The sequence below is a fragment of the Labrus mixtus genome, chromosome 21 (assembly GCF_963584025.1).
Source record: "Labrus mixtus chromosome 21, fLabMix1.1, whole genome shotgun sequence".
In the NCBI taxonomy this organism is placed as follows: domain Eukaryota; kingdom Metazoa; phylum Chordata; class Actinopteri; order Labriformes; family Labridae; genus Labrus; species Labrus mixtus.
Window position 1 is genome coordinate 16369471 of NC_083632.1, and position 15048 is coordinate 16384518.

At 41.1% G+C, this 15048-nt stretch overlaps 1 protein-coding gene across 13 annotated transcripts in view; it reads left to right on the forward strand.

The window, feature by feature from the left end:
• cacna1g (calcium channel, voltage-dependent, T type, alpha 1G subunit) overlaps nt 1-15048 on the forward strand; it is a 165655-nt gene that overhangs the window by 116528 nt on the left and 34079 nt on the right. For 9 of the 13 annotated variants that reach the window (XR_009665915.1, XM_061028047.1, XM_061028045.1 and 6 more), the window contains 5 exons: nt 2192-2318; nt 4559-4684; nt 5514-5603; nt 5734-5926; nt 7621-7671. Coding sequence is in view for 12 of the 13 variants with exons in the window: in XM_061028047.1 (XP_060884030.1) it covers nt 2192-2318; nt 4559-4684; nt 5514-5603; nt 5734-5926; nt 7621-7671 (587 nt within the window). In the remaining variant the exon portion in view is untranslated. Of the gene's footprint in view, nt 1-2191; nt 2319-4558; nt 4685-5513; nt 5604-5733; nt 5948-7620; nt 7672-15048 lie in introns of all 13 variants that reach the window. The other 4 variants (XM_061028049.1, XM_061028041.1, XM_061028040.1 and 1 more) reach the window with 2 other exon arrangements.

Sequence of the window (15048 nt, forward strand, 5' to 3'; positions counted from 1 at the left end):
CCATTGGGTTGTTTCTGTGCCTTAACACTTGTGTTTTCATTTTTTATTTCCCTCATGCCTTGTTAGTGACAGTCCTGATAGCCGCCAATTACATTAGCCCATAATTACCATTTTCCAAAGCATTTGGATTATGTTTGTGTGGCTTACAGTTCACACATTTAGCTCCAGGTACATTCACAGTAAGTTTGACAGCTGAAGACGAAGGCAGCTGTAGCTTGAAAAAGAGGATAGCAGGAGGGGGAAAAAAAAACACATACAAGTTAAAACAACAAACTAAAGAAAGTAGCTGCTTCCCTTATTTTTTTATTCTCTTTGTGTCCTTGCATGTTTATCTTCTCCCTCACTCACCTATTTCTCTTCTCCCTGCGTCTCTTAATTACTCCCAGTGTTCTCACAGGCGCCTGTCCGACTTGTTGTTCTCTTTCCCCAAGTATGAAGAATATGCTGGTGGATGAGAGAGATGGGTGGTGCATGTGCAGGTGTTGCGTATCGCAGCAGAATACCTCCGCTCCTTTGTGTAGCACACAAAAACAAGGACATGCTGTAATCGGCTGTGAACTTATGTAGAGAGGCAGTTTAGAAGAAGCCTGCGCTAACATTTCTCTCCCTGGCTCAGCTTCATTCAGCTTCTTCGCATCCTTTGTTCCTGTCAAATGCAAATAGACATTAACGGAGAGAAGCCCTTTGCAGCGTGTGTCCTTCATATACCACATTATCAGAATCTATTGACTCATAAAAAGAGGCCCTTCTCCCCCCCTCTCTCCGCCTTAATAAGCCTTTTCACTTCAGAATATTTGTAAGAGCGGAGCTCTGAAGGAGGATATGATCAAATGTCCACAATAAGTCGAGGGTTTTTTTTGGGGGGGGGGGGGGGGGGGGTTGAATGTTCTCTAAGTAACTTTTTTATAGGCTATAGATATTCCAATGAAATACTAATTGAAAATGGACTCACCATCATAATAAGTTTAATATTGAGCGGGGGGGACAACGCTCTTCATGCATCTATTATTTCTCTTCAAGTTAAAAAGTTGTGCCATAAGCCCTTCAGTTGAAGAGTTAATTCTTCTTAAGACTAAAATCAACTAAACTGGGTTTAGATCCCTACCTGTGCTGAACAATGTAATGAAAAAGTGTTCTCTTGCCGGCATACCTGCATTGATCTTAAAAGAATACACATGCAGACTAAGCCCTTGAACAATAGTGCCCTCTCTAGCTTGGCAGTGGTACTGCATCCCAACATGATTTTTCCCCAGCAAGATTGTCAAGAGAGGCAGTCAGCTGCGGAGTAATGAGGTGTAGCCATACACTCGTTTTTCTCTGATCAGGGCTATTGATCAGTGGCCTCCGTCAGTCCTGGCCTTTTATTATCTCATGTCTCCTCTTAATGTGATATTGACTTTTCCTTCCCTCAGCTGTCTCTTCAGCAGGAAACATACAATGTAGACAAAGACTAATCGACATAAGCAGAGCAGATTAGCGCCTCGACTGTCTCCATGCCTGTTTGGCTGTTTTAAGCCTTTTTTGTGTAATGGATACAAAAGATGATACATGACTTTGGTGTGTTGTGTGTGTGTGTGTGTTGCATTTGTGTGCATGTACGTCAGCCCTCTTTGTAAGTTGTGCATGCAGTGAGTGTGTGTATGCGTGCATTGGCAGCTTTTATGAACTTCATATGTGTTTCTGTCCTACCCTGCTGAAGAAGCTCAGCTGCAGTGCAGTGCTGGGTGCCATGCTGGTGCTAATTATGAGTCGCCACACTTTGCTGGCTTGATTAGATGTGTGTCTGTTTACTTGACTGAAGATATGAAATAAAGCAGAAAAGTGAATGAAAGAGGATTTCATTTGTCTGTAAGCCAAGTGTTTTAATTTGAAAAGCTCTGAAAAGTGTGAATGAGAATAAAGCTTTCTGACTGTGGTCAATCTGGAGTAATCAGGAAAAAAGCAAGTGTGTGTGTGTGTGTGTGTGTGTGTGTGTGTGTGTGTGTGTGTGTGTGTGTGTGTGTGTGTGTGTGTGTTTGTGTTAGGGCCTGAGGGTGTGTTGTGGTTGCAGATTGAAGTGCTGCAGGCATTACTGCTCCATCTGGTGTGAGCTGTGCTGTAAGTGCCCTAAGGGTCATCTGCACAAACACACACACTCAAACACACACATACAGGCAGTACACTAATATCCTATTGTATTGTTGTCTTCCAGTGTGATTAGCAGAGCCCCAGGGCTGAAGCTGGTGGTCGAGACCCTGATGTCATCACTGAAGCCCATCGGTAACATTGTGGTCATCTGCTGCGCCTTCTTCATTATCTTTGGCATCCTGGGAGTACAGGTGAGGGCAGAGAAGGGGAAAGCTGAAATAATGAGAAAACTAAAAGGTGCTAAGTGCCAAGCGAAGATAACCAGACATACAGTTTCACCTTCTCCTCACTTGTTTATGTAAAGCATACACAAGGACATCTAAGAACAAATCATGCACTATAACTCATGCACTACGCTTTAAATTCTTTTATGGTCTGAAAAGAGATTTCATGGCTATCAGCCCAAGGACCAATCTATTCCCACCAGCTCTGTGGGCGTGGCACATCTCAGTCTCTCTGCCATGCATGTTTATGTCCTCAAACCATCTGTCTGAGTAAAATGGTGTCATGAAGGGTTAATGGCTGTGCTGATACCATGATGGACTAGAAAGAGGACCTGTAGCTCTTAAAGAGAATTCCACAGGATTCATGCATTACCCTCCAGAGTACAAATGTTGGAAATGTTGCCAGCACAATCACAGTCGATCGCTGACCTACACATTTGTTGTGATATATATTTATAATGCAGCCATTGCTGTATTTTTTTCTTTAGTTTCATGGCACTACTTTTACCAGTAAGTGCCTTTAAAACCTGAACCTTTGATACAAACACAGCTTATTGGGATGCTTATCTGGCCTTGTTTTGGGGGAAATATACACTCCATTATTGTTTTACTGTGATGTATCATTTGAAATGACTGGTGAGGTCAGGGCTGAGCAGGGCTGTCCTCAAGATTCGACAAATTGTGGTCACCCCTGTAATAGAGTCATATACAGTAAACAGGATTGAAAATCTTTGCATCAGCCAATGCCTTTCACCGAGGCAGTCTGTAAGGGATCATTTCTTCAGGAGTCAGGGAGACTTGAGAGTAAAGCAGTAAACTTCACTGTTTCTATAATTTGATTTATAAATGAGATCGATTCAAATCCTCGGGCTAAAGAGTGAATGTCTGTTTCAGTCTTTCTAGAATGTGAAAATTCAGAGAAAGCAATCCATGTATCATTTAAGAAAATAATTGAATACCTTTTTTGTTTTTACTTTACATACGGTACATAAAAACAATAATTGCATACAAATAAAGGAGAATGCAGGTAATCAAGGGTTGACACTCACCTGGTGCAGCTTTGAAGATTTATCCTAACAAACAGCCACTTAACAGTGAGTACTTTATTATGAACATTCAATTAATCTCTAATCATTTGTTTTGCTGTTAATCATAAAGCTTTAAAGACAGAAAATTGGTATCGGCAAAAAATGGGTATCGTCAGGTCAGACCAGGTCAAAATCAAAATTCTAATCATTGTACTTAATTTGGGGATATATACAGCTCTGCTTTTTGGTAGACAATTATGTGAGAAGCTTGATACATTTATCAGGCCTGTAAAGTAAGTATATAATGCTAAAGCCAGAAACTGGTCAGCTTAGTATAAGAACTGTGTAGGAAACAGAAACTCCTCTGACTTTGTCAACATGAAGGGCAAAAAACGAAATGCCGCAGGAAGTTTTTGTGCTATATTTTCCATCATTGGAGGCGACTGTTCCCTGTATGAGCAGCAGTGGTACCTCAGGGGTAGTTAACTTGTAACTGGGCTCACTTGTGCTAAAAAGAAGGATGTTCTGCCTCTAAAAAACACTGCACTGTTCTCAATGAAAGAATGGCTCTTGGTATAAAGGAATGAGGCGACGCCTGCAAGCTTGTTCAGGCAGTCAACTCGAGCTGTACTGATTTCAAACTTGGCATCATTCTCAACAATCATCTGACAACATCTCCTTCCAATTAACTGTCATTGTCAGCTCTGACCTGCACCAGCACTTCACTCTTGGTCGGGCTGGGGGGGTTAAGATATCATCCCATCACTCCTCAAATGTCTGCATGTAAATTAAAACTGTGAGGAGTGATGAGGTCGGCGCCTAGACACAAACTATGTTCTGCTTCAATAAATACTTTAAACTATACAAACATGAGTTGCCCAACTGTGAAACCTCTGTACAAAGTTAAAAAATATATATTTTTGAAAATGATGAGATGTATGTATACCTGTAGAAATATGCTGCTGTGTTCAGTTGATCACAACATGAAATGACAAACAGGTAGACCTTGCCAGCAGCTCATTTTATGATATTGCATTAATGTCAGTCGCAAATATAGTCATGTTTATTTACGTAGACATGGGAGAGGTGTGCCAATATGGCCAACACCATACGATGCTATGTACCATACTATACTATGATACTAACCTTGAAACATTTGTGTGTCTGTTTTCTCTGCAGCTCTTCAAGGGGAAATTCTTTGTTTGTCAAGGGGAAGATGTGGGGAACATAACCAACAAGTCAGACTGCTTACTCAACAGCCATAGATGGGTCAGACACAAGTACAACTTTGACAACCTCGGACAGGTGATGCTTCAAAATACTAAGTTCAGATGATGAAGTATTTTATGGAATGCCTTTTAAGCCCTGTGTACAACTAAATCATTTACGATGCATGATCAAAGCTCAAGATTCACGTGCTCTCTGTCGGGAACGATCACACACATCAGGACAGAGTATTCACAATTGTCAATTGAAAACTCCTAATGAGTGCAGTTGAAGATCTTTGTGTATTTCAGTTGCACTAAATACAAACACCGGCCCTCCCTCTCACATACACACACACACACACAATCTGTAGCATACATAAACACTAGCAACAAGCAGCATCGTGACTGGCAAAAATCATGACAAATATGCCCTGTGAGCGGAAGGTCAGCAGATATATCCTGCCAACATTTCTTTCATGATCGGAAGGGGTAGACAGATTTAACAAGCATTCCTGCTGATGCCATGGTGATTTTGGACACTGTCTGTCACAAATTCTTCTTTTTTTACATACTTAATTCATCTCTGAGGGAAATTCTGGTTTACATTCTGTTATTGGGACACACATAGGCCCAATATACACACAGATTTTCCAATATGTTCCGAAGTGGGGGCGAATCGGCTTGTGGCTCTGTTCTCATGTTGCGCGTGTGTGCAGTCGTACGACAAAAATATCAAACATGCCAGAAAATCATCTGACCGGTCGTTTGCGGCTGATTGGGCCACGATCAAACTCCGTGCCTCAGTTTTCACTGCATGCATGCAAAAAGGCTGACGAAGCAATTTGGCCTAGACAGGCTGAAATTGAAGTGTTCACCTGGCTTTAATGTAAATATTGAATTCTGTTCTCCCTTCTTTCCTGTCTCAGGCCTTGATGTCTCTGTTTGTTTTGGCATCGAAAGATGGCTGGGTGGATATCATGTATGACGGTCTAGATGCTGTAGGAGTTGACCAGCAGGTAAATATACACAAACTTGATTTGATTTAAGCTCATGACAGGATATTAACACTAAGATTTACATTAATGATAAAGGCTGCTATAATTACTGCCAAAACTACAAAACCTCTGTGCTCTGTGTTTATTTCAGCCGATAATGAACTACAACCCGTGGATGCTGCTCTACTTCATCTCCTTCCTGCTGATTGTGGCTTTCTTCGTACTCAACATGTTCGTCGGTGTTGTGGTGGAGAACTTCCACAAGTGCCGGCGCCACCAGGAGGCCGAGGAAGCCAAGCGCAGGGAGGAGAAGAGACTGAAACGCATGGAGAAAAAGAGAAGGAGTAAGGAGAAGGAGCTGGCTGGTCGGTAGTCTTTCCACATCTTTCTGAGTCCTGCTTGATTTGAGCCTGAGCCTTTTTTTGTTTTTGCTTTTTTTGATTTGGTTTGGCCGAATCCAGAGAAACCCAATTAGTGAGCTAGTACAAACTACAGTTGCTACTCTGCGGTAGAACCCTTCCTTTCCGTCGACAATCCTTCCCCTGTAGGCCCTCCGGCTAGTTTTTGTTGCAGTCCGGTGGTCACCCGTTCTGACGCTACAGACCTTGCTACAGACTGTGGAAGCCCTTCTTCAACCCCTGCATCATATTGATCAAGTTGGGTGATAAGAAAGGCTTCCATGATCAGCTGGTTTGCAGAGCGAGGACAGCTGACTGCTGGTGTTAGCTCCTTTCTTTTCCTTCCCCTACCTTGCCTGGTCTACCACAGACGCCGTGCTTGGGATGGCCCCTTTGAGCATGACCAGTGAGTGCCGAGAGACGGGGCTTGCATGGTGGTGGATATACAGAGCTAGAGGGAGGGGGAGTTGTTGATCTCTAAATCGCCAGAAACGGAAAAAAAAAAAAAAGAAGAAAAACGACCCCCCTCCCTTCCCCTCTTCTGCATGTGGTTTAGTACAGCCGCAGGGGCAGGGATAGATTAAAAGCTAGGAGAAAATAAATAGTTTACCCTTAGTTTTCCTGTAGCTTAGATTTCACACTACTTGTGTAGATTAAAAGGAGTTAGTTTATTATCTGCCTGTTGCCCCTCCCCTTCGGCTGTATAGGAATTGGTGACAAACTGCTTGGTTTGGGTTTTTCTTTCCACTGCCTCCTTATGCAAAAACAAGCGCTAGCACCTGCTAGCGTTAGACTTTTGAAAATCTAGTGGGTATACATACTTTTGCTTTTTTACCCACTTTATCCAAATGATCTTTTTGTAATGTATACAAGGAGCAGTGGACACGATTGATTTCTTAAAGCTGTAATAAATCTCCTTGTGGCCGTCTATATGGGATGATGATTTAATTTAGAAATCTGAATGTTTCCGTCCAAGTCTTGAGAAATACAGATGGAAACTGATTTTCCTTTTCCAGGGGGCATCTTCCAGGGTGTATGAAAAATCAAGCAACTCTTCCTGACCAGTGCACATTTAACACATGTACACTTTCTATCTCAAGAGACCCTTCTTTTCTTCCTTAAAGCACACACAAACCTTCCATATTTCCAAGTTAACCCTTTTTGGGAATTTTTGCTTGAAAGTTTGTCTTCTTTTTTTTCTGGCTTTGTTCTTTTTGCTAGGATTTTTTTTCTTCAACTCAGTACTGTTTAGGGTGAGAAGATGGCTTGAACTGATAACAAAACAGCAAGATAAAACGGCACGGTAATTTAGAGCGAGTGACAGCTCCGAGCTCACTGGTGTTAATAGTCACTGGAGCTTTCAAATGTTTCGGTTTGAGAACTTTGATTTGAGATTCGATGACTTCCCGACTGATTCAAGACAAAAAGCGTGTACATCCAAAGAACTGGACTCAGAATCACTGGAAAGACAAAACGTAGGAACATAAACCAGCTTAATCTTTCATCGCTTCCTTCTGGCCTTACTCCATCCCTCTTTCCCTTTCTCTTTCTTTGACTCTCTCATGTTTCAAACTAGCAGCCATCTTTCCTTCCTTGCTGTCTTCTGCTTCTCTCTGACTAACCTGGTCTCGTTCCTCTAGATTTATTGGTTCCGGGGGTGAGTTGGGCCCTTTCTGAAGGCACATTGAAAGGTACAGAGTTTCCAGCATGTTCTGTGTGTCCCTTTAAATCCTACACCACCACCGACCACGACTACCCACCATGGTGGCTAGGGTTCTAAGTTCTATGATCACGGGAGGTAGGGCCCCATCCCGCGTTCCCGCCCCCTGCCTCTCTCCCATCAGCTCGCAGTCCTCTGGACATGCTGTTACCTGTTTTCTCTGTCGTGGCTTTGTTTTTTCACAGCTCTATTGCACCATATGCAACCATCCACTGTCAACAGCACTGCACCGCAGCTCCACTACCACTAAAGGAGAAGACTCTGGTCAGGTTAGGATGGCAGGGAAACAGAGATGCAGGCATGGTGAGATGGGGAAGTGTTGTTTTGGTTTCAGTAGTTTAAATACAAATCCCAGTGTTTAACATTCTTATTTCTTCTTGATGGCAATCTTATCTGCTGCTTTGGATAAAATAGTGCTTTTTCATAGGAGGAGAGCATTAGTCATTGAATTTCCTATTTCTTGGAAGCATGTATGACTATACAAATTGGATACTCTTTCAATTAATAATCCAACTATTAGACTGGCCCACAACCTATAACAGCCTTAGGGTAAGGGTTGGAACCAAGGCTAGAAGTTAACAGCAATAATCGCAGATCTGTGAGGCTCACAGGCAAAATGGTACTTGGGTTTACCCTCTTATAGGGCTGTTACTCTTGCACAAACCTCCTGAAATCCTGAATGTTTGCAGGAGGAGCTGCAAGTGTGAATGCAAACAGCCCAATCTTACACTCGGACTTTACCTGGAGTGTCTCCTGCCAGCCCCCTAGTATTTACAGCAGAAAGTCCGGGTGAGCTGATGTGAGAACACAGCAGGAGATAATCAGGAGAAATCACACCGAGCAAATGGGAGGGGTGGTGACGTTTATTCCCTTCTATCAGTCTATCAGTCTATGCGTGCAAAAAGTGCACACCCATAGACTGTGTGCACGTTACCACTACTATCATTTTTAGGAGGGCATATGTGAAAATGGCATAGTGTTAGCATGCTTACTAGCCAGAGCTCTTTACACAATATTTAGTGTTAGATTTGTTGCTAGTTCTCTTAGCTTCATTCTCCACAGCATTGTCTTTATAACGATTGTTCTATGTACAGAACATGAAAAGTTTCCTCTGTAGAAAACAATCTATTTATACTGTCTTTTGTATCTGATAGGAATCAGAATGATAAACTTACTAAACATATTATAATGTTGAATTAAGATTTGTGCCTCACTGTATGGATTTATCTTAAACTACGATGAACTGTGTACAAAGGTCATGGTAGCCCAAGTTGTTATTAGGTGAGACCACAGCAGGTTTGCCAACAGCAGTTGGCTCTTGTCAAGCATAAAGGTCAACCGAGGACTGACTGACTACTCTGGCTGATTTGTATTGTTTTACATGGTTGAATTGTATTTCTCTGTTAATCTGGTTCATGTTTTGTTAAGATAGGTAGGAGCTGCTTGTAACCTCTCCCCAATCATTAGATTATTGAAGTTTCTTGTGCTAATGGTTATGTCTTCGTTTACACATCCATTTGCGATGTCTGTGAAGTCGGAGAACATTCCTGGAAAGTACACTCGACAGTGCTAGACTGCAGCCTTTCTTGTGGTTGTGTCCGTTCGTCCGTTTATGTGCGGATGTGTTAGAGAGCACTGGGTTGTAAAATATTAAGGAGGAGCTCTCTTCCTCAAATCGCCTATCCTGTAAGTCTGGATGGCTTTCTGAGAGGTGAGATGGAACGTTACACCTCTTTGTTGATGCAGTCATGTAGCAATGCACAAATATGTGCAGTATTTTTATTTTTTTGCCCAGCGATAATTATAGAAGCTCCAAGAAACCAAAAAAACTCACATAAAATACAGATCTGCTCATGGTGTGTCAGCCGTGCATGTCTGCAATGGTTAACACTCACAGGAAAAGGTGTTTGTATGAGGGCGGTCTGAATCGATTCGTCTTGAGCTTGTGGCGTCTTATCTTGAGCTTGCACTGCATTGGAGCAGCCCTCTGTGGTTGCTGGGAGGAAGAGAGCAATAAAGAAAGGAGAGGAGATAATGGTGAGCGAGAAAGAGGAGAGAAGCAGAGAAATGGTAGAATTACACAGTAATGGCACTACAAGTAGCATTATCAGATAATGTCTGTTCTGTTAAAGCAATTTTATCCTGGCCAAAAGTAAACCATAAAACCATATTAATAATTCAGTCAATGATTAACCTACCTTTTTAACTTTCAAGCCTTTGCCTGATGGCTATGGGGCAAAATAGTCCAAAAGGTCTGGGGTGAATTGATTGCAATATTATAAGGCAATGAAGTTACGGCCCTTTCTTTGAACAAGAATATGTTGCTCCTTTTTTCAGTACAGAGCAGTCTGGATTAAAATACCATCATAGTAGCATTCACTCAGAATCAAATTGGTTCATTGTCAAGTTTCAATATAGCAAGCTTTTTTAATGCGTTATTGTAGCTTTGCTTGCTACATTTTTATTGATTTATTTATGGGGGGGGGGGGGGGTAGCCTCAGTTTAGTGCTGGTAGCTTAGCTCACATCTTTTTACAAGTAACTTGCCCAATACGGGAACAATACACAACCCTATGCACTCAATGAAGAGAGTGATCCAGTTGTAGCTGTAATAATAATAATTTATTTTAACACCAATCCCGGGAAACAACTCGATGCACAAAGACAATGGTTAAGTCATTTAGTTGACTTCGTAAATATTCAGGTTATCTTTAGATCTCTTCATTAGGGGCAACTGTGGCTCAGTTGGTAGAATCTGTTGTCTCTTGTCCGGAGGGTTGGGGGTTCGATCCCCAGCTCCTGAAGCAACATGTCCAATGCAAGACACTTAATACAGAATTGCTCCCACTGCTTCGTTGTCTGCGTATGAATGTGTATGAATGGGGTTAGTTATAGCAGCCTCTGCCATCAGTGTGTGAATGTGTAGGTGTGACAGGCGGTGTAAAAGCACTTTGAGTAGTTAGAAGACTAGAAAAGTCCATTTTACATTTACTATAAGATATGATGTAAGACTATAAAAAGATGTCAAGTTTAACAAAGACTTGTGATCAGACTTGAACTTTCTCCAAAACATGTAAAAACAAACTGTCTGTTCACACTTGTCTGTTAATTGTAAAAATGTTGGACTAATCAGCAACAATTAAATTTAATTTAATTACATTTAATTTAATTTAATAAATTATCTAGGAATTTTGCCATCCCTGATGTGGCATTCTTTAATGGCTGAAACGAATGATTGTTTTTTCTCTTTACACCTCTTGTGTCTAATGACGTTGTTAACAACATGCTACCAAATCAGTCTTTTGAAAATATGTCAACGCCATAGATTAAGCCAACTCACTGTTATTTCTATAGCACATTCAAGCAACAAGGCAATTCAGAAGACATCGAAAGCATCATGACAAAGGGAAAAACAGACATTCAAATAGAATTCATAGATAGGCCATATTTTTTTTATCATCAACAATAACTTATGTTAGGGTCTTTTTTTTTTTTTTTTTTTTTTTTTACAAAATGTTGTGTTTAAAATGAAATTTGTAGGAAATCAGTGTATCGGTATCAGCTGTGTGTCTCAGTACCCCTCAGCTAAACAACTGAACACTAAAAAATAGCATAGAATCAAGTTAAAGAGTGTTCAACACGACACGTCTTTTCCAAGAGACAGGATTTACAAACACTTAACTGAGTAAAAGAAGAAACCTTTACTAAAGTAGTGAAGTAGTCGAACTTATATGTTGTTCGTATTGTTGATTTCTTTGTTATACAGAAGTCGGTATTTGACATGAAATGAAACAATGTTTTGAGCTTACTAGCTTTTGACATTTTTATTGGGTGTTGGGACATAATATTAAATATATCCTTGTCGGTGTCAGCCTTTCAAACTACAAAAGTTTAGCTGAACAAAGGTTGTTTTGGTTTACAACTCAAACATTGCCGCCTGAATCCCTGGGGTTATGTTATAATGATACTAAGAATCAAAACTGAAATACAAAGAGGAAGAAGAAAATCTCAGATCAGAAGAAGCAGCCAGAACAAGCTCAAAGTCTGTCAACAGCAGGGAATATATATATGAAACCTGTAAACATTTTGAAACCTCTGCAGTTGTTGTTTACCTTTTGTAAGGTGTTGCTTTTTAAGCTTGTGAGGTGACTTCATATTTCTGTTCTCTTTTCGCATGCTACCTTTGTACTCCTCTTAGAAGGCCGTCAGAATCGGGGCTCTGCCATGTTAACAGATGGCCCTTGTCTTCCCAAACAGGCTGAACAGATCAACGCTGCAGCCCAAGCAGCTCTGTCTGGGTCAGCCCCCTCATGAATTCACTCTGTCATAACACCAACCTCGTAACATCTCAGACAAACCGGTCATCTTATCAAGGAAAACGTGCATAGATAGAATAATGAAAACACACACAAGCCCTGCAAACCATCCTTCTTCATGTTGACTGTATACATGTCACGTTTGGTTGTCTTTGTAGTTTGTGTTGTTTAAATAGCTGCCATTACTTCCAAGCCTGTTGCCCCTAAATTAATGATTCTGGCCATTTGAGCCATGGAGGGCAGAACTTGTTTCCCCCTCTGTTTGTTGTCTCATGTTGCCATGGGAACTGGCATATCTAAGGGCTGATTGCCAGCAGTGCATGCCTAGCAAAAAATAGTCACCGTGCACATTTTTGTACCACTGTGTTGTTCATACGGAACCTGCAGTGATTCTTCTTATATAACTTAAAAATAATATATTTTAAGAACTGATCAAACAAATGTAATATTGCAAACACTTTCACAAAGTTTCTGAACTTTTGACCCTTTCAGAGTATCCAACAATATAGGCAAATCTTAAACTAAGCCCACCGCCTAATCCTCGTCTTTATTCTCAGGTCAGCAAGACTTTGCGTTGGTGAAAGAAAATGATAGGATGTTAAGCTTCTGTTTCATGAATAGAATGCTTTTCCATATGCAACGAGATACTCTAAAACTTTGCTGATAATGAGACAATAGCCGACAATGTGTTTGTCATATCCCCATGGAGAGCCGTAATTCCTCATCACCTAGAGGTGGGTAAACAGAGTACTTCCTCTATGTTGTGGTGTTAATCTTTGTCGTCACTTACACGGACACCACTCAACAACAAGTTGAGGAAAAATAAACACACACAGACGTCCAAAAATATAAACGTGGGACTATGCACAGCAGCTTCACATTCCACAAAGAGCTGCTTTTTATCTAATAGCTCACACACATGGAGGCACACCAGCCAGCCAGCGCCATTCTCTAGCTGTAAGTGGGTCAGAACTAACAGAGATGAATCTAACGGAAGTTTTACATTGCTCCCCTTTCTGTCTTCTTCTCCTCTGTTGTAATTAATAACACCAGTTCTTCAGGGAGAGGGTGAATAATAGAGCGTGTGAGCTGGGAGAGGAAAGGAGGGGAAAAACCTCAGAGAAAGTGAGATGCCTGTGTAAAAAGTCTGGGAGGCTGTTGGGGTTGTAAAAGTTGTATGCCACGAGGTGTAAGTAGTAGTACTACATGCTGTGTTGAATGGGATGAATCTCTCATAACTTTAGGGAGTAAGCAGTGAGTGAAAAGTATGTTACTGTGACTGCTTGGTGGTGTGCCTGTCAAGACTGCATGGGCATGCCCTCTAAATGATGTGTCTGAAGTGTGATAGTAGATAGTCTGATAGTCAAGTCAACCCCAACAATGCAATGTGCTTTTGTTACATCCAATAATGCAGCAAAGCCTATTTAGCTCTTGGAGACATTAAACATATTAATTCACCATAAATCTTGAGGCATGAATAGGTGATAATGGCTCTCTAGTGGAAAGGTTAAATGCAAATAAACTGCCTGTGAAAGAAAATCAAAATGAACAGAATGAGTAACGAAGCTCATTAATTTCCAAGGCAATGTTCTACCATGAATTATTGCTGCACCTGCTGTGAAAGAACATACTGTACCAACTTTGTTAGACTGAAAAAGCTGGAAGAGATTTCTGGGAGGAAAAACTGCCTCAACAACACTCGCTATGAATGTTTCATGTTGGGAACATTCACTCTGAATATTTCATCTACAGAAATGTCAAGGAGCGAACAGCACCAAGCAGAGAGGCAGATATACTGTACGGCTGCCCTGCTGCACTCACTGTAGTGATACAAGAGATATGAGCTAGATTTGAATTTGTGTTAATATTTCTTAAACAAGGGTCTCCTTCATGCAGGGATCCACATGCACAAGACATGACTTTACCACTGTCCTAGTGTGACAGGCATTCACTACCAAAGCTGAAGTAGCAGATGAATTCTGTGGGAATTATTATTTTATCTGGACAGGAATCATGAATTTCAAGATAAAGAAACAGGGAGAAGGTAACAGTCTGGCTTTGAGCTTTGAGCATTGGCTTGTCAGGTTGGTAGAAAACTCAAACTACTTAAGTGCTCTCAGTATCGATTGTAGAGTCTGTTTGGGCACTAGAGACAAAAGTTCATATGGAGCCCATCCAACCTGCGTCAAAGAACAAGTGCCATATTGTCATTCGTATGCCGTTCAAGTATATCCCCTACAGTATATGTCAGGCTCGACTAGCACCATCCCACAATTACTTTATGTATAGTCAGTTATAATTATCTGACCACATAACCACCATCTTGCTTTCTATTTTCCTCTTTTTGTATTCCTCTGTTTTTTCATTACCAGGTGGATGATTCCTCTTAATTTTTTTTTTTCTTCTGTGACTTTTATTGCCAAACTTAGGTTTGTAAAGGGATAATGCATGCAATGCTTAGCGATACAAGAGTAGATGGGGCCCCTTTAAGGAGGTTTCCAACTCTCATTGCAATATCTGTATTATGAGTCAAAGCTGTGGTTTGTCAGCCACCAGGGGCCCACTACTGGCCTGGGGCCCCTAGCAGTTTCCTGCCTTGCCTGTGGACAAGCAGCAGCTCCGAGTGTTCTTCATACTTGCAGCTAGCTTCTATAGTCTGTTGGCTTCTGCAACAATCGGTGTAATAATTGGGTCATTTGATTAGGTGACTTGAGATATCCAGAACAAAAGTGGTAGAAAGAACCCCCGACCTTCAGGTTTTTTTTTAACACAGCTATAGGTCACCTAATGTTGATGACCTAATGAGTTTTTATCCTACTCTTTCCATGCAATTTTTAACTTTCTTTAAAAGGTAAAATATCTGTTTTTGAATAGTATCTCTGTGTTGTTACAGGTGTGAGTGTGAGGATTCGTGATCTTTGAAGGCATTTGATATTTCTTTTTGACAGGGACATACAGTTACATTTGTGCTGTATAATTTAACCTTGCACAAGTGTTTATAGCAAAATGCTAATTTGCAACACATCAAGGGTT